This window comes from Ursus americanus, chromosome 7, assembly GCF_024610735.1.
Source record: "Ursus americanus isolate L20-20 chromosome 7, mUrsAme1.1.p, whole genome shotgun sequence".
Taxonomy (NCBI): domain Eukaryota; kingdom Metazoa; phylum Chordata; class Mammalia; order Carnivora; family Ursidae; genus Ursus; species Ursus americanus.
The window spans coordinates 38,926,452-38,945,376 of NC_142133.1; the positions used below are offsets into that span (position 1 = coordinate 38,926,452).

An 18,925-nucleotide genomic window follows, 5' to 3' on the forward strand; every position below is an offset into this window, starting at 1 on the left:
TCCCCACCTACCTGACCCCTAGGAACTGGGGCTGCTCCCCAGGGGCGCTGGTCTCCGTCTCCATCTTGAGGCTGTCAATGTGGGCGATGGAGATGACGGTGGCCGCCACATACCAGGGGAGCCCCATGAAGGAGCACAGGGCCATGAGGATGCCCACCCAGAACAGGTCCAGATGGTAGCCAGCAGCCTTCTGCATGGGGTAGTGGGAGGGGAGAAGCTGTCTCGGGGGTCTGCACCTGACCACCTGTTGGTTTGGGGGGAGGGAGATAGAAATCTCCCCAGAGCAGCCGTTTTGTGGAACATGGCTCAAAGGCTCCCCTCGGCCTCCGTTAGGTACTCTTAGGATGTCACCACCCTGAGGTGTTCAGGCATCACCAACCCCAGGGTTTGTTGAGCCGGGGAAGAGACACAGGAAAGGGAGGCGAGGGGCATTTGGGCTTGGAGAGGCCCTGGGCTTGGGTCCTTGGGAAGAAGGGCTCCTACCAGGGGCCACAGTATCTCTGCAATTCATGAACGAGGGGTCTTGGCCAGGGCAGGCTCTAGGCCAAGCTAAGAGTGGTTTAGATTGGGATGGGGGAAGGGTAGCCCGAATCTCTTCAAACCCAGAGGCAGGGAGGGGAGCTGCAGGGACCAGGAGGGTTAAGGACTCTCCTCTGCCTCAGGGTTCTGGGTCAAAACCCCAGATGCACTTGGACTCCCAAGTTCCTGGTCAGGAGGCACAGAGCTGAAAGGCCACTTGGGGACAAGCAAGGAGCCTGTGCCTAGTGGCCCACCCTGGCCTTGGTCCTGGTCCTTGGATCAAATCACCCTGGCCCTGGTGGCCTTACCCACATCTGGAGCATCTGGAGGTCACATCTGCCCACACATGCACCAGAACTCCAGTCTTCTGACCTCACATCTCGCTTTATAAACGTCCCCACATTTTGATAGACACACCATCTTCCTTCTTTGCTCCTTCTGACTTTGGGGGAAGAGAGAGGTTGTGCTCCTGCCCCCAGCAGCCGCCTTACCCTCAGCTTGTTCTCCTTCCGGTTGACTATGACGGCGGTGATCTGCTGGTCCATGAAGATCAGGATGGTCACCAGCAGGGCGGGCAGGGTGCTCGCCAGGTACACCCACCAAGGGTTCTTCCCGAAGGGGGCCACGAACCAGCCTCGGTCAGGCCGAGTGGGCTGAGCGGAGCAAACGGAAACGGCCCCTTCCTCTCTCCCCTGTCCCAGTGCACTTGTGGCCCAGGGCCCCACTCTCCCTGACCTCCCTCCGCTCCCCCACCGGGGTGCTGTGTGAGTGCAATCTTTTCCTGTCAAGGCCACAGATGCAGACAGCCCTGGGAAGGGCATGGTGTCTGCTGCGCGGGGGTTGGCTGGGAATGGGGAGGTGCAGAGCCACAGGCTGTTGGGAGAGAGCGTGCAGTCCACTAACTGCAAGGTAACGAGACGCAGGAATGAGGCCCAACAGGTGAGAATAAGGAATTTGACGGGCCTGGTGCCTGACGCTTCTGCCTCTCCTCTGAGTCATCTGTCTGGGGAGCATTTCAGGATGGTCTGTACAACCCCAAACATTAATTCAGACTTGCATATTAACAACAAGGGCTCGTCTGTGCAGGAGCTGGGCTGAAATCTTTTGTTTTACTTAAGAGCAAGAGGTACTTTTTGTGTTTAAGCTACTAAAGAGAACCCTGAAGCAATCGTGAGAGGTCAAGCTGTCAAAGGCAGGGAGGGCCCGTGCTAGACCCTGTACCCACGCCCAGGGTAGGTGGTTCGTGCCCCTTCCTGAGGGAGCCGGCTTGAGCTGAGCTGCAAGCAAACAGCGCCAACTCAGGACTGATTGGAACTTGCTGCGGCAGTCATTCTCAAGCTCGGCAGGCCTTTTCAGGGGCGGGTGTGGGGGGCAAGGAGCGTTGATTAAAATGCAGAACTCTGGGCCCCATCCCCAGACTTTCTGATTCCACAGGTCTGGGGTGGGGCTGAGAAGATGATTTCTAACAAGTTCTCAGGTGATGATGTGATGTTAGTCTGAGGACCACATTCTGAGAATCAGTGTTCTAGGGATCATTTTCAACAGACCCCAGGTGACCCCGCTTAAAGACTGCTGGAGCCAGGGGACCACAGCCCCATAAGTGGAAGTTAGGGGCCTTCTGCTGGGCTGGCGGGGGTTGGGGGGCTCAGCACCTTCCCCAGTCCGTGACTCCACAGCAGGATTTCACTGTGAATATGTCCCCAACCTACCATCCCAAGGGACTGCCCCCTGGGAGGCTGTGTGGAGGAAGGGTGGAGCATACCCAGAGAACCCCCCAGGTTGGTTGGCTGAGAGTCTACGGAAGTTCGATCGGCATAGAGGGGAAAGGAACTGCAGCTGGTGGACAGGCAGGGCTAATGCCTAGAGCAGGGGCCAGGGGCAAACCTTGATGACACTGGGCACGTGCAGCTTTGGGGTCGCCAGGCCGAAGCAGGCATCAATGCCACAGAACAGCAGGATGGAGAAGATAATGGAAAAGTCGGCTACCAGGGCCCGGACCTGCAGAAAGGAGATGGGCAAGTGAGGGAAGCACCTGCCCACCTCCCAGAGGGCTCAGTCCTTCCCTGCCCCACGAGGAGCACAGGTAAGAACTTGGGCTTCAGCGTCAGCAGACCGAGGCTCAAATCCTGGCTCTGCCCTTGCCAGCTATGTGACTTTGGGGAAGCAGGGCATCTCTTGGAGCCTCAGTTTCTTGATCTGTAAAATGGACATAATGATAGCACCTACCTCATAGACATAGGTGCTGCACTATGACACATTCAGAGGGCTTGGCATAGGTTCGTGAATGTGGGAATTGTTATCAGCCATGTGGCACGTCACCACTGCTGAAAACATTTTCCAGTGTGACAGATGGAACTGGGTCATGCGTAAAGGGTGGTGAGGGCAAGGCTGAACGCTAAAGGAAATCCTAGCTCCTGAAAATGTGTGGCAGATGGCTGCGCGGCCACGTGGGCTGGGACGGAGGTTCCCGATTCTGCTGGGAACCCGTCTGCTCTCAGACCTTCTGTCCACTAGGAGTCCTTCATCTCTTGCTCCTGTGTCTCAGGATGCCCATCCTAGGCCAGGTTCCCGACCTCACGCCCCCTGCCCTCTGACCAACGTCCACACTGCTGCCTTTCCTATATCTCCTCAAAGAGAGCAGTTTCCAGAGAACAACAGGGAAAGAGGTTAGGCAGGGCAGGGCAGGTGATGGCACATTGAAAGCATTCCCTGTACCCCCACTCCCCTTTAAAATTGTTATTAAAATAACATCTGTAATTAATGAAAAACCCATATGGTGTAGAAAGCCAAGTCTGCCACCTCACCTTTCCTCACTCCAGATGTACCCATATGTCTGCTTGATTTTAGTTGTTCCGGTGGTTTCCTCCACGTCATTATCTAATACGCTATACTTTTATATTTTGATTTATTAATTTAAAGCATGATCTACTGATAAAGATTTGGCTTACTTGCACCGTTCCTCCTGCCCTTTCCTCAATCCCAATCTTTGAGAGTTATTTTCAAACTCTATGGGTTTCCTTTGTACTTTCAAATCATACAGTGAAGCTTCTCTTTCTGCTGACTTTGCCAATCACTGGCGTGCCCCGTCATGTGAGGCTAGCTGCCTCCCTTCCCACCACCTCCCCTCCCCATCCTGTTCCGCCTGTGACCCTTCCCTGTGGATCTTTACATTGCCAAAGCTGAGAGCACTGTGTTCCATAAACACATGTCTTCTGTAGTTTATCTGTAAGGTGATTCTGAAAGTTGAAAATCAATAGCAGCTTTATAGTACTCTGACCATGTAAGCCAAGCAGTGTGCAGGGTTACAGTTGTTTTCCTGCAATATTCCCAGCATCCAGATCAAAAAGTTATTAAGTTAAACCATATGAATTTGCCGTTTTTTTGCAGGGCAAAACAGTCCAATGCACTCCATTGCGTATGGTCTGACCTAGCATAAAGATGGCTATGATGAACAGCTGTGAACTCCCCGTACCTTATGAAAATATACCCAGTCAATCCTTCTCTGTGATCCAGTGGCATCCCTGTCTCTGCTCTCTAGAGAGACCCACTGCTCAGAATTTGGACTTTATTCTTCCCACAAATGTCTTAATACTTTTACTAAATATGTATATAGCCCTAAACAAAATATGGTGTTGTTTTGCACATTTTAAAATTCTACATACATGGTTTCATATTATTTGCAATCTTCTGCAATTTGCCTTATTTGCTCAATATTATGTTGGTGCTATTTTTCCTTGTGGATATAGTTCTGGTCTACGTGTATGTGCACTGCAGCTTAATGTATGACTGTTTGCCATTTATTTCTTCATTCTCCTCTTGATATATCAACTTAGATTATTTTCATTGCTTTCCTCTTATTATCAATACTTCTGTGAACATTCTTGCACACATATGAGAATTTCTCTGGGGTGTATTCCTGGGAGTGGAAATGCCCACTGGAAGGTCAAACCCATCTTCAGCTCTATCGGAGAGGGCCAGCGGCTGAACTGCTTGTGCGTATTTACATTCCCCCCCCCCTTTTCACCTCCAACACTTGGTATTCCAAGACCTTCATATCTTTACCAATCTGATGGGTACGAAGTGGTATAGTCTCATTCTTCTCTGCAACACTAAATTCCAGGAGGTAACAGAGCAATTCGTAAGAATTTAAGGTGGAAAATGTTGGTGATAAAAGAATTTCCTACTATATGAATTATATTTCATCCTTCAGGAAATAGACCATCTCAGATGTAATCACTGCTCTAGATCTTTTACAAAAGAGCTTACCTGGATATGATCTGGTTGGAAGCAGGGAGGAAGGGAGGGAATTTGTCTTAAGGATGCATTTGTGTTGCAAGCACACTGTTTTTTCCTCAGCTCGTACATTGCAAAACTTCTTAAACAGTCTTTTATTGTTAATAAATATTGAGAAAAATTCAATTATTTATATCAATTTTATCATCATTATCATCAGGTGTAGTAGTAGTAGTAGCAGTAATATTTATTCAAGATGGCTTTAGGAGAGGGGTGCCTGGCTGGCTCAGTAGAGCATGAGACTCTTGATCTTGGGGTCATGAGTTCGAGCCCCACATTGGGTGTAGAGATTACTAAAGATAAATAAACTTTAGAAAGATGGCTTTAGGAGAGTGCTTGTGGGATTTATGGTGGAAGTGTGTTGCTGAAATTCTTCTGAGCATCCCTCCCCATGGCACAGCTATTGCTCATGTATGCAAGTGCTGTTTTGATTAATTAATGTTTTATTCTGACTACAGAAAATGCAATTAAAATTAGTATTTAATATGTCAATAACATAAAAAATCAAGGGCTTAAGATTAAATCTAATAAAAAGTGTGCAAGAGCTTAAGGCCAAAACCTAAAAAAAAAAAAAAAGAAGAAGAAGAAGAAAAAAGAAAAAGAAAAAAAATGGAGAGAAAAAAAGACCCAAATAAATGGTGAAGCACAGAATATTCATGGATCTGAGGACTCCAAATTTAAAAGGTGTCAATCCTCCCCAAATTGACATTTAGGGTCAATGTAATCCTATCAAAATTCCAACAAGTTTTTATTTTAGTAAAATTTAAGATGATTCTTAGAAAAGGACGACAAAGAGGGAGAGTTTGGTCCATAACACATACAGACTTATTATGAGCCATACAAATGAAGACTATGAAATAAGCGGAAAAATAAACCAGTGAAACAGAATAAAGAACCTAGAAACAGACCTCATCGTATCTGAATATTTGACATCTGGCAAAGGAAGCATTGCAGAGCTGTGGGAAAAGACAGTCTTTTTTTTAAAAAGTTCTATTTATATACATATAAAAAGAAACACTATCTCACACTGTATGTCAAAAGTAATTCTGATATAACATGAAAGGAAAAACAATAACACTTTTAGAAGACAACAGAATATCTTCTTGTCCAATATTTTCCTTGAGGAAAATTCTGATACATTTGATTACAATAAAACTAAGAATTTCTATTAGTCAAAAGATACCACTAATAAAGTAAAAAGGCCAGTCACATAAGAGAAGATATTTGCAACACATATGATTACAAAAAGTTTTCTATCTAGAATATGTAAAGAACTCTTGCAAATCAGAAAGAAAAAGACAGATTGCCCAATAGAAAATGTGTGAGAGTTGAATAGGCACTTCCAAGAAGAAAGTCAAATGGCTATGTGGCCAATAAACACACAAGATTTTCAACTTCATTAGTTACTGGGGAAATGAAAAATTTAAAAACACAATGAGATACTACTGCACAGAAAGACTAAAGATAAAAGTCTTACAATACCAAGTGTTGCCAAGAGGGCTTGATAACAAGGGAACTCACTTCTCTCTGACTCCAAATCTGTGCTCTCAATCTGGAAAATCCTGGTGGGTGAGCCAGTGCTGAGGTAGTGGTATCCATCCTGTCAGTGGGCCAGAACCCTCAGAGGGAAACTCAGTGGGGTTTCCTTCTGAACTGCCTAACTGCAGGCCCCTTCCTCGCTGCAGGGTGAGCTTACCTTGGTAGGGAAATAGCGGCTGAATTTGAACTTCTTCAGGGTCAGGGTCATGGAGTACGTCCCAAAGAAAAGGATGAAGGACATGAGTGCCAGGTCTGGAATGAACTGGCAGGAATTCCCAAGCAGCTGCCCACCGTAGTTCAGACACTCCTTCTTGCTCAGCAGAGACCAGTCCAGTGCTGTGAGGTTAAGGGGGTTGTACTTGGAGACCAAGCACAGGAGAGAAAGGGTCAGGGCCTTCCTGGGGAGTCAGCTGTATCCTTGCCCCTAGAGTCCCTCAGGCAGCCCACACACCCCTCCGATCCTCCACAGGGCCCAGCAACAGAATTATGTTCCTGGAGACAGGCTGTGTCAAGGAACAACAAACTGCAGGGCCCCTGGGAAGATTAGGAGCTGACAAGTGTTTCCAGTGTGTTCTAGGATGTACTGCTGAGTTAGTGAGGAGAAGCAGTTCAGACGGTGGGATGCCCTCTCCTACGGCAGGCTTGGCTACCAGCTCAGTCACCTATGGATCTCTTTCCTGGAGCATGTTACGTTTATTCTTCCTTTCTCTTCCTCTATGCACAGCTTTTCACATGTTGGGGCTTACACCCCACCCTCGTCAGATCTCTCTTGGGTCAGTCACTTCCCCTTTTCATGTCTAGATGACTAAAATCCAGGTACACAAAACAATTACATATATGGAAATATATATATATATACACACACACATCTCAGTGTATGCATGAGTGCATATATAGACATACATGTGTATATACACAAATACGTGTTCATACACGTTTCTAAGTGTAATAAAAGCAGAATAATTTATAATAAAATTTCATATACATTTCAAAAAATTACTGCATAAATATACAGGAACCTGAAAAATGAAGTAAACAGGTGTTTGCAACCACCTGTAATGAATGTCTGGATTAAGGGGGGTGTGGGACTTTGATATAATAGTGGTTTCCAATGACTCACGCCTCCCTGTGTCCACATGCCTCCACGTTACACCAAATGTCATCTCATCAAAAAGTGGTCTATTCCTCCACCCTTTTGAACCTGGCCTGGCCCTGGGTCTGCTCAGACCAAAGGAATGGGGAGGAGGTGGCTCTGAGCAGGTTCTGGAGCCAATGCCTTGAGGAGCCTTGCAGGCTCTGCTCTCACCCTCTTGGAAATGTGAGACCGCCATACTGTGGGACAGCTCGGGATCAGAAAACACCACATGAAGAGAGAAATCCAGATTTGCAAGACATCTGCTGAATGTCAGGGCTTCCCTCAGTCACCGAAGCTATTAAAGCTGCCCCCTGTCGGGCAGGATGCTTCCACTGCCCCACCAGTGCCGCCCCACATCTCTCTCCCAGCTCATCTCTTGTGGTTCCCACACCCTCATGCTGTCTTGGCCGGGCTGGTCCACTCACTGTCCTCAGAACATGTTTTGTGTTTTCCTTGTTTGCCCTTCTGTCTGTGCTGGTCCCTGGGCCTGGAATGTGCTTCTCTCTAGGGAACCAACTTTCCTGACCTTCAAGACCAGATGACATTCCACTTTCTGAGGCTTTCTTCTCCAGCTTGCAGGGTGCCTCCTGTCTCCTTGGCTGGAAGGACACATTTGACCTATATTTGACACATGGCATTCTCTGCTTCTCTGTCCCGTTAGCCTTCATGTTCATCTCCACACGTATATTACACGCAAGCTGGAAGGCAGGCAGGGGCCACCTCTGGTTTTTTGTGTCCTTTCAGCCCTCAGAGTGTACCCAGTACCTCACACATAGTAAGTATCCAGGCATAGGCACTGGCTGATTCCATTCTTCCTCCCTCGAAATCAGATATTTGAAAGACCTTAGGTTAAGTTGCCAACTGAGCAGTGGGCTGCCTCTGCAGGGGTGACTAAAGGAGCAACCTCAGGGACACAGAAAGTCCAAAGATCTCCCCCAAAGCCCACCAGGAGCCACTCTGCTGCTTCTGGACTTCCCACCATTGGAGCCACTCAGGCTGGGCCCCTCTCCTGAGGGCCACTGCTCATCATTCTGGGGAGAGGCAGACCAGACATGACAGGGACTCGGAGCACACAGGAGATCAGACTCAGCGGGAGGGGGGGGGTAGCATTAACAACCTTTCTGGGGCTGGGGAGTGGCACTGTTAGGTGGGAGTAGGAGGTGCTAGGTGGAAAGGCAAGGAAGAAGGTGGAAACCTGGCTGGGAAACTGTGTTCATACTGCTGTTTCTGCAACCATTCCTCACCTCTGCCTCCCCTTCATGTGTGTGAGCCTGTGTGTGTGGTATTTATGCACATGGATTTAATAGGACATGTTTTAAAGGGGAGGTTTTGACAGTATATACTTACAATAAAAGTATGCATTTACACAGCTCCACAGGTGACCCTGATGTGCAACTGGGACTGACCTTTGCAAGTCTGGCTTGCCATGAAATGGCCTGTTTCCCAATTTCTCTCACTCTCCCCACAAACAAAAGCCCTTGAATGTCGGAGTAAGAGGAGAGGACACTTACCAGAGAAGTGTTGGTGTTTGGTGTCAGCAGGGCTGAAGCATTGAACACGGTTGTATTCGCTGTGGATGAGCACAGGACACGGAAAGGGTCAGCAGCTGCTGGGCTGGGAGCCTGTGGCCCTCGCCAGGTCCCCACATTTTCCATCTCCCGCCATTGCTCAGAGCCCAGGAGTGACTTCCCTTGTGAGGGCAGCTCATCGTGCCCTGGCCTCTCGCCACTCTCCTCACTCTGCCCAGTGAGGACAGGGGTGCTGGAGGAGCCTGGGTCAGAGCTCTGACAGACCCACTGGGTCAGTCTAGGACAGCTCCTGTCTGACCCTGAAGCGCTGGCTTTAAAAACCAAAGTAAGGGACCTGCTGCCAAGACACAGTGCGGACACAAGCTGGTGGGTAACGGGCCTTGTGAATCCCTACCAGCACCTGGATCCACATCTGTGCTCTAAGACATTTTCAAGACTCACTCTAGGCCACGCACTATGCCAAACCTTACACACATCATCTGACCAAGTTCCTAAACTCCCAAGTCGTCTCCCCCCTTTTATTTTTTTTTTAATTTTTTAAAGATTTATTTATTTATTTGACAGAGGGAGACAGCCAGCGAGAGAGGGAACACAAGCAGGGGGAGTGGGAGAGGGAGAAGCAGGCTCCCAGCGGAGCAGGGAGCCTGATGAGGGGCTCAATCCCAGGACTCTGGGATCACACCCTGAGCCGAAGGCAGACACTTAATGACTGAGCCACCCAGGTGCCCCTATCTCCCCCCTTTTTAAAGATGAGGTCACTGAAGCCCAGGGAGGTTAAGTAACCTGCCCATTGCCCCAGTCGCACAGCTCGGATCCCAGGCAGACTGGCCCAGACTGTGTGCCTCCAAGCTCTACACGGCAGGTGTCCCTTCCTGTACAAATGCTGCCGTTCTCTCCCAGCCCCTGTCCACATGTGCTTTTTGTAGGTCAACTGTAAGAACACATTGGCTTTGATATTGAATTTTCTAACCTGCCCCTAAATGCATGCTGCAGAATATTAAACCCAAGTCCAGGACCTGAAGGAGAATCAGAACCCAGAGTGCTGCTCTGAGCGGTTGAGCACATCCCTCGTCTGGACACTCCCCTACCCAGCCTTGTGTCCCGAACTGTAAGTAGAGCATATAAAAGGGCTCCCATCACAGGCCACGAGAAGAATTGAGAGCTGTAATTCCCTTCCTGGGGGATGTAGCCATTCCTTAAAAAGGCAGGCCTTGGAGGCTGCTGTTTGCCTTTTCTCTCACTCCTGCACTGCATGGGTGGAGAAGGGCCAGGTCCTCCTTGCCTTTCTTCACCCAGTGAAGGCTCATTAAGTAGTTTCAATGCAGCAGGTTTGGGGTGGGAGGGAGGCGGCCAGCTAGGCAGCTTGCTGGCAATAAATCTGAAATGCATGGCAAGCTATTTGGCTCCTGCTAGCTGTCCATGGTTGGTTAGGAACCCAGAGTGAAGTAGAGGCTATTCTTGAAGCTTCCTTCAACTTCCAAAAAGCTGTCATGGGATGGATGTGATCACAGGGCCCCTCTCCTCTGTGTTGCCCACTTCTGGGGTAGTTGGGGCTGGGAGCAACTAAGGAATTCATTCTTGACCCAGGGCAGAATATTCCTAAAAGTTCTACAAACCAGAGATATGTTATGATTATTCTGAAGAAAGTTTCACTTACAAATCAGGACATCTGCTGCCTTACCTCATACCACTGACCAAGACAACATGACGCACAGTTAACAACAGAGAAGAGAAAGTGGGCAAGGCTAACTCAGGGCTACCCTCACAAACACTAGAGGACTCCCAGTCGACACTTGAGCCTAGGGAGTTCAGGCGCCTTTCCATTGCCCAAGCTTGTCAGACCAGACACTCCTTTGATGTCTTCTGCTTAGGCTGAGCCATTCTTTTTTATTGGGTAGGGTTTATCTGAAAGCCACTTTGAGATGAAGAAGGATGAAATATAACATGGAAAATTCCAGAAACTGTCCAAGTATCAAATATTTTTAAATTCTAGTGTTTACAAAGTGGTACTCACTTGGGATTGAAAGCAGCCAAATCAGTGTATGCAGCATCCATAAATAGAATACAAACCAGTTACAATGGAAACAAGATTAAATTTAAAAAGAGCACCCCCACACAATGAGCTCTTAGGATCAAGAGTCAAGAGTCGGGAAGAATGATAGGGTGCCTTTGCCAGACTGGACTTTGCAGTAAAGCTAGGAACATGGGACATTTGGTAAGCAAGTGGCCCATGGACTGGGAAAGAAACACTCCTCACTTAGGTCCCCCCTCCCCCATCTCCTGTGGTCAAGAACTTTCCTTTTCATATTCTAATCAAAATGAACTGGTCCTGATTCCAGTTCCTTTACTCTTGGTGAAGAAACTGAAAATCTAATCTTACCAGGGTTAGTGGCTAATAATGGCTACACATTACTAATAGTTCAATAGAGCAATTCTCAAACTTAAGCATGCATCAGAATCACCTGGAAGGCTTCTTACTATTCAGCTAGTCCTACCGCAGAATTTCTGATTAACAGGTATGGGGTGAGACCCAAGAATTTGTATTTCTAACAAGTTCCTGGAGGTGCTAATGCTGCTTTATGAGGACCACACTTTGAGAACCATGGCAGTAGAGTGACCCAACATGATGAGGTGACATCAGGCACCTGGGCAAGACCAGAGGGGGCGCTATTTGGAGGCAAATAGATTTTATTAAGGCCTTCAAATCCAAACCTATGTCCCCTGTTCTTAGGGCATGTCTGTTTGGTTTCTCCTGTGGACAGATGATTCTCAGAACGACCAAAGTGCCACATATGACCCCAGAATTTGGACTGTTTCTAAAGGAGATTGAGGCCATGTACTTCCAAAAGCCATATTTGTGGGAACATTTGTGTTCAGTCAGTACAACGAAGCCACCGTCCAGTGGGCACAAGCAGCAAATGGGAGTGCCCTGATGGGGCCCAGGCCACAGAGGAGAGACTCAATCCAGGGCCGAATGAAAAGGGCCTGCAAGTAGGATCTTTTCCATCCCCTGGGCAAGCAATATGTTCTGGCTTGGGACAAATGATAACTTCACCTATTGTTGGATTTTAATGAAATAAGTCTAAATTAATGATAGAAAAAAAGTAAGTCTAGAATTCTTTACAAAACCAGTGCAGTAGCAGAGAGAGAGGGGGTATTACCAAAACTATACTACCTGAGGTCAGGAGATCTTCCTCTCCATGAGGCCTAGTCTAAAGCAAGGTGCACAGTGACCGTACAGTAAATATTTTGGATTGACTTATGATCACTCTTTTATCAATAACATGTGTTCTAGTGTTAAAGAACACAAAATCTACTTGTGTCAAATTCCAGTCTAATCTGGTATAGATTTGAAAGCCTCACAAGAGTTCCATGAGACTGGCTAGGGCCAGCATTGATATCCCTCTTTCACACCTAGGGAAACTGAGGTTCATTGTGTCCCTGGGTGGTCTCTGGACCTCAGTTTGCTCTCTGTGAGTCCATCTTGGTGGTGCTCAAAGATATATGGATGGGTATCTCTCTCTCTCTCTCTCTCTCTCTCTAGATCTATGTATCTGTGGGTGTCTCTGCTCGCAGCATCCTGGCCACCCCAGGCACAGCCCACTGAAGGCTTTGAGGGCACGATTGGACTGTGAAGGGAGGCCAGGGGTTGAGATTATAGGAAGCCCTAACTATACAGATGACACTGTTTTGGTCAGTAAGGAATGCCACAGGAACGACACTGAGTATTAGCGGGTTGATCAGTTGGTTGATTCAACCTCCCACCCAGTGCAGGCTTTTTTTTTTTTTTTTTTTTTTTTTTTGAGAGAGAGCAAGATAGCAGGGATGGTGGGGAGCAAAGGGAGAGGGGGAGAGAGAATCTTAAGCAGGCTCCATGCTCAGCACAGAGCCTGATGCGGGGCTCGATCTTATGCCCTGACATCATGACCTGAGCCAAAACCAAGGGTCGGCACTTAACCGACTGAGCCACCTGGGCACCCCAGGAATTCTTTCAACATAACCCTTGGCAGATGGACATCCAGGTAGTGTTCAGGTCACTTGTTACCACCCAAGGGGGCTGATACCTCTCAGGGTGGTATCTCCTACATTTGAGTAGAGAGCTGTGGTGGGGGGAGAGTGAGTGGTGGGGGCCCAGGGCACATCTGGGATTACCGGTCACCTGTGTCAGGGGCGACACACTCGCATTTGTAGGTGGTGATGGAGTCAGGCTTGAAGTCCACGTTGATGGGGTAGTACTTGAAGGCGCCAATCATCTTCTTGATGGCATCATAGATGAAGATGAAGCTGATGAGCGTGGAGAAGCCCTCTTCGGTGAAGCGGGTGATGTACTTGATGATAAAGCTGGCATCCGTGGCCACCAGGATCAGGCACTGGACGGCGGAGTGGAGGCCAATCCAGAGGCGGAACTCCATGTAGTCCAGACCGTTGCCTCTGGAAGACAGAGGGAAGGAAGGGGCCTCGAGCCCAGGGCTCTTGGATGAGCTTGGCCCCCCAGACCCACTGTTAGTGGCTCATCTGTCCCTCCTGTGGCACAGATGCCCTCCTAGGAACTGTGAGAAGACCAGGGACAGGGACAGTTCCTGGGTGGGGTTGTCTCATCTTTGCAAATTCTGGGAAAGAATCTCACAGGAGTGGCAGGAAGGTGCTAAGACATCTCAATTCTCACACATTTGGTAACAAACACCCAGGGTAAATGGAAAACAGGAAATATCAGGGTGATGGAGCTAGGGGGTGGCCTTAAAATGGCCTCATGTTTTAGATGAGGCAACTGAGCCCAGAGTGGTGACAGGAGCTGCCTGGTTCGGGGTATAGCGTTCGGACATCCAGCTCAAGGCCACATTGACTTCCAGTCATAACTGTTCATAAACACTTAGTGAGAATTGTCTCCTCTTGTCTTACCTTGGTGTCTCCCTATCAGCTATGCTAAAATGCACTAGGATGGCTAAAGGCAAGTAGCTGGAGGGAGTCAGGGGGGACCCCCCGGCAGTCCTTCCCATAGGTAATAAAGGCAGCTTTGGTACCTCCTCCTCACCCCTGCCTCCCTTTTGGGCCTATTCCCCTGTCCTGGCCTTGGTATACTGCCCTAGGTGCAAGAGCAGGCACCAGGGGCTACCAAAGGCACCTACTTGCTGAAGTCGAAGAGGAGCTTCTCAAAGATGAGGATGGGCCCTGTGCTGCTGAGAATGATGAGAGGCTGTCCCGAGAAGAGGCAGAACAAGGAGCCGGCCATGGCAGTGCCCAGGAAGCTCTCCATCACTCCCTGGGGGCATGAGGAGTATGAGGCTCAATGGAGGCAGGAGAAGGGGCTTCTCGGTACTGGCTAGAACCCAGCCAAGGGCTCAGGCCACAGTGTTCATCTTTTTTTTTGGGCCCTCTCCTCCCAAAATTCACTATGTTGTATATCTAATATAACTAATATAAGATTGCATGTCGACTATACTTCAATAATAAAAATTAACAAAAAAGAATAGAGTGCAATTAACACTACTTAATACATATAATAAATGTTGAAAAAGTTTGATTTATGTCATCCTCACATTTGGACTTTAGGAACATGATTTATCTTTAGGTCTTTTCATATGTTGGCTTATTATTTTTTGAAGGGTAAAGGATTACTAAAAATGATGGTCTGAACCCCATGGCGGATGAAACCCAAGCCTTGGTTTTGGGGTTATGGGATGAAGCTCCTTACCGCCACCTGGTGGCAGCAGGTCTTACGGAAGTTTGCCCTCCTGGCCCCCGCCCTCACACACACACCTGATAATTGTCAGTGGCATCCCCCAGAAGCCCACCAAAGGTGATTGCGTTGGTGATGCAGCCGAGGTAGATGAACAGGATGGCAGAGATGGACTGGATGTGGAAGCCATCGTAGAAGTCACTTGGGAACCAGGGCAGCTTCCTCTTGATATCCAGACACAGGCCTCCGAAGAACCTGCTCAAGACAGGCCCAGGGGCTGCTTTCTCCCCACAAACACCAGCGCAGGGGCAGGGGTATTTTACAGGAGCTGCAGAATCTGGGGCGAGGAAGGGAACTTGACTAGAGAGGGATGGGGACAAATGTTCTACCAGAACACTTAAAGGCAGGGAAGGATTTTCGCGGGACTGAAAGTTTGTGGTCAGCATCATCCTCACTGCGGTGGTCGTGGACAGCCTGGATGGGGGGGGGGCTGATGGGGAGGGTCCTGGAGTAGACATAACATTGCATGGGGAACAGGAATCACGCGGTCCACAGAAGTCTGGCCATCCTCCTCAGGTATGTCCCTGATCATCCGCGGGGCACCTGCCTGTGCTTGGTAGACATAGGTGTGTCCAACTTTAGGGGAGAGAGACATCCCAGGTTCATCAAGGGCAGGTTCTGAATCTTATAACTGGTTTCCTTATTCTCTGGAACAACTGAGTGGGGAATTTTAGGTTTGGAGACAGTGTTTATTGGGTCTACTATTCCCCACAGCTCCTAATGCAACGCTTGGCACGGAGCAGGGTTTCTCGGCCTCGGTACTACTGACACGTCAGGCTGGGTGCTCCTTTGTCGTGGGGCTGTCCTGTGCCTCGTAGCACGCTGAGCAGCATCTCTGGCCTCTGTCCACTAGATGCCAGCAGCACCCCCTCTCTAGTTGTGGCAAACAAAAATGTCTCCGGACATTGCCAAATGTCTCCTGGGGGAGGATAGGGGTGCAGGCAAAGTTACCCCCAGTTTGGAACCGCTGGCTGGCATAAAGCCAAAGGTATATAAAACATGACTCCATTCTCAAAGTCGATTTCCACATAGCTTTGCAGGGCCATGTCCTTTCCTAAATTCAAAGCGACCTGAATTATTCTAAGAGTCAGCTAGGAAACCCAACCCAATTTCTCTCTGTTAAAGAAAGAAAAAAGAGAAAAAAATTCAAATGGTACTGTTACGGATTAAATTGTGTCACCCCCAAAGACACATTGAAATCCTAACCCCAGTACCTGTGAATGTGACCTTATAGGGAAATAGGGTCTTTGCTGATGTAATCAAGTTAAGAGGAGGTCATGGGGGTGGGCCCTAATCCAATATGACCAGTGTGCTCAGAAAAGGAGAAAAGTGCCACAGGTGGGGGGAACACCACGTGAGAACAGATGCAGAGACCAGAGCCACACTGCTGCAAGCCAAGGACACAAAGGATCCCTGGCCGCCGCCAGAAGCTCAGGAGAAGCAAGGAAGGATGCCACCCAGAGTCTCAGAGGGAGCTGGCCTTGCCGAGGCCTTGATTGGAACTTCTACCCTCCAGAACTGTGAGAGAAAACTTCTACTGCTTAAGCCACCTACAATGTGATACTTTGTTAGGACAGCCCTAGAAGACTCATACAGTAACAGAGTGTTTAGAGAAAAGTTCGGCTTCCTCCACTCATGTGCTGGGTGCCACTTCCCTACTCCTGCAGCAACCCTTTGCCAGATCCAGAGGGGTTTGGGGGGCGTGGGGAGGAAAAGAGTGCCGTGGCCAGATCCCGTGGCCGGGAGGGGGCGCTGCAGGCAGAGGTGGGGAAGGTGCCCGCAGCTGGGTGAGAAGAAGGCAAGCCTAAAGGTTGGGGGGCGTCATCGTCAGGCCTGGGGTGGGCACCTTCCTGTCCAGATAAGCTCTTCCCCGATTTCGTGCATGGCTGGCATCTCTCCGTCATCCCCGTTGCTCCCTCCGCCGGCCCCGCCGCCACTGCCACCGCCACCGCCTCCGCCTCCTGCGGCCGCCCCGCCGCCTCCCTCTGCAGAGCCGTTCATCTGGCCTAGCTCCATCAGCGAGAACACGGATTTCCTGTAAGGAGCACGGGGGAAGGGGACTGTGGGACTCCCAATCCTTGGACGAGCTTAGCCCCTCCAGAACTTTCCAGAGAACACCTTACCTCTCCCACAAAAATCATGAAATACATTAAAATACAGAGACAAATGTAGAGAATGATCTCCCAGTACCATGTACAGGTCACCCAGATGTTACAGACGTTCACGTGCAGCATATTGCTTGTTTTTTGTTTGTTTGTTTTTTGAGAAATAAAATGACACCAGAAAAAGAAATAGTATAAACCCATCTATGCTAACCAGAAAAGCCATGGACAGACTCGGGGCTCCCTTTGAACCACTTCCCTCCTTGCCACCCCTCCATCCACATACACACCTCTTGTCAGCAGAGGGAACTTTCTTGGGGGGTTCAATTCGGATATTTGGGTCCCATTCCCCAGGGGGAAGGACGATGACCTCATCCAGAAACTCATCAATCCCCGCTATCAGATCTTCCCGATTCCGGGCTTTATAGGCCACGTCACTGAAGAGCTGGCAAGGAAAGAGGAAGGGGACATCTTGAGGTCTGCTTCTTAGCCACCTCTTGGGAGCACATCACGTATAGCGTCGGAGAAAAATCTCCTGCCAGCTCATTGTCTGTCTTTAGGGAAGGACAGAGCCCTGCAGGTGAAATTCTGCACAGTGGGGAGCTGCGGACCTTGGGGGAGGACCTGAGGGCCAGGTCTCCTTGTCCTAGCTGTAGGACTTTGGCTGAATGACTTCACCTTTCTGCTTTCAGTTTTGCACGGAGCAAGCCCATTCAAAAACTTGTTCAGAGCCCAGTCCCAGAAGCTCAGATATTTTAGATCTGATTATAACTTCCTAACCCCTCATCCTTGGAGGGTCAGGCTACACCCTTCCAGGCTGTGTCCAGGGCATTCTTTCTGACGTACAGATCGCGCCTGTGTTGAACATCTTCTAGGCTCCCCATCACCTCTGGGACAGAGAGAGCTCGAAGCTGTGCCTACAGGCTCTGTGTCATCTCCGGCTCCCCTCCTGCTCTTGAAGTTCTTACACTGAGCCTAAGTTGAATCACTTCTATCCAGCTTCTCCATCTCCAAGCTTTGGCTCCTTTTCCCTTTGTCTGGAATGCCTGCCTCTTAGGCTTGTGCAGGGTAGACCTAACTCCTGCTCATCCTTGCAGAAGGCCCTCTTCTGTGTCAAGCCTTGCCTGGGACAGTTAGGATGGGGTTCACTTCAGAGTTACAGGTCTGTCTCTCCCACTTAATTGGTGCTCCTAAAGGGCAGTGACTGTCCCCCGATTCTCAGAACCCTCAGCACCCTGGCACATAGATGCTCGAATGTGCCTGTTGGATAAGTGAGTGAATGAAGGCCCAGTGCTTATACAGGAGCCGTGACGGTCAGGAGTACGTGCTTCTCGTTACCACTTACATCGTCTACCATGAGGGTTGCAATGGCTCGGCCAATTTCATTGTAGGATTTTGCTCTCCCAGAAGGTCCAAGCAGTATGAACAGAAATCTGCAAGGAAGATGGAGGAAGAGGAGGAGGAAGAGGAGGAAGAAAGCAAGAAGGAAAAATAGAAGCAGGTGAAGAGAGGGATTCTCTGGCCCTGGACATTACTCATTGTTAATTCATGAATTGACCACACACTTGTCTCTTCCCTCCTTTGAATCCCATATTTGCTCTGGAAAGACATTTCTTCTTCACCTCCACCAGCTTCCCCTTGAGCACCCTCACCATTGTCTTGTTGCCCAAGCCCAGCCAACAGTGTCTGTCTCAGCTCCTTCTTTTTTTATGATTATTTTAAATAAACTCAAACTCTCCCTTAGTCAGAAAATTTCCCTCACCAGCAATTCCCTAATTTTCCTTCTACGTTTCAGGGTTGTCTCCAACAGCAGTTTGTGATGACTGCATGGACAGCTGGCTTCCTTCAGGTCGGTGGGGGGAGGTGTCAGATTTCAGTGACCCTCACCTGGTGGGGACAGGGACCTCAGTCACTCCTCCCAGCATGGCCGACTGGATGAGACGCACGAAGGCAATGAACGGCTGGTCCAGGAAGTCCACCTCGCCCACGAGCACGTTGGAAGCTTCTGAGTCCTTGGGGATCTTCTTCATGAATTTGTTTTTCCGCTGGTCAGGGAGGGGGAAACAAGATG

The 18,925-nt window shown here is 49.1% G+C and overlaps 1 protein-coding gene across 1 annotated transcript in view; it reads right to left on the bottom strand.

The window, feature by feature from the left end:
• SLC4A5 (solute carrier family 4 member 5) overlaps positions 1 to 18,925 on the bottom strand; it is an 88,252-nt gene that overhangs the window by 23,203 nt on the left and 46,124 nt on the right. Inside the window, exons 8-19 of the mRNA XM_087863565.1 lie at positions 18,742 to 18,899; positions 18,200 to 18,287; positions 17,145 to 17,299; positions 16,599 to 16,787; positions 14,773 to 14,947; positions 14,142 to 14,275; positions 13,175 to 13,446; positions 8,998 to 9,056; positions 6,509 to 6,709; positions 2,404 to 2,517; positions 1,011 to 1,172; positions 12 to 190 (exon numbers count right to left, since the gene is read on the bottom strand). Of these exons, the coding sequence (XP_087719691.1) occupies positions 12 to 190; positions 1,011 to 1,172; positions 2,404 to 2,517; positions 6,509 to 6,709; positions 8,998 to 9,056; positions 13,175 to 13,446; positions 14,142 to 14,275; positions 14,773 to 14,947; positions 16,599 to 16,787; positions 17,145 to 17,299; positions 18,200 to 18,287; positions 18,742 to 18,899 (1,886 nt within the window). The remainder of the gene's footprint in view (positions 1 to 11; positions 191 to 1,010; positions 1,173 to 2,403; positions 2,518 to 6,508; positions 6,710 to 8,997; positions 9,057 to 13,174; positions 13,447 to 14,141; positions 14,276 to 14,772; positions 14,948 to 16,598; positions 16,788 to 17,144; positions 17,300 to 18,199; positions 18,288 to 18,741; positions 18,900 to 18,925) is intronic.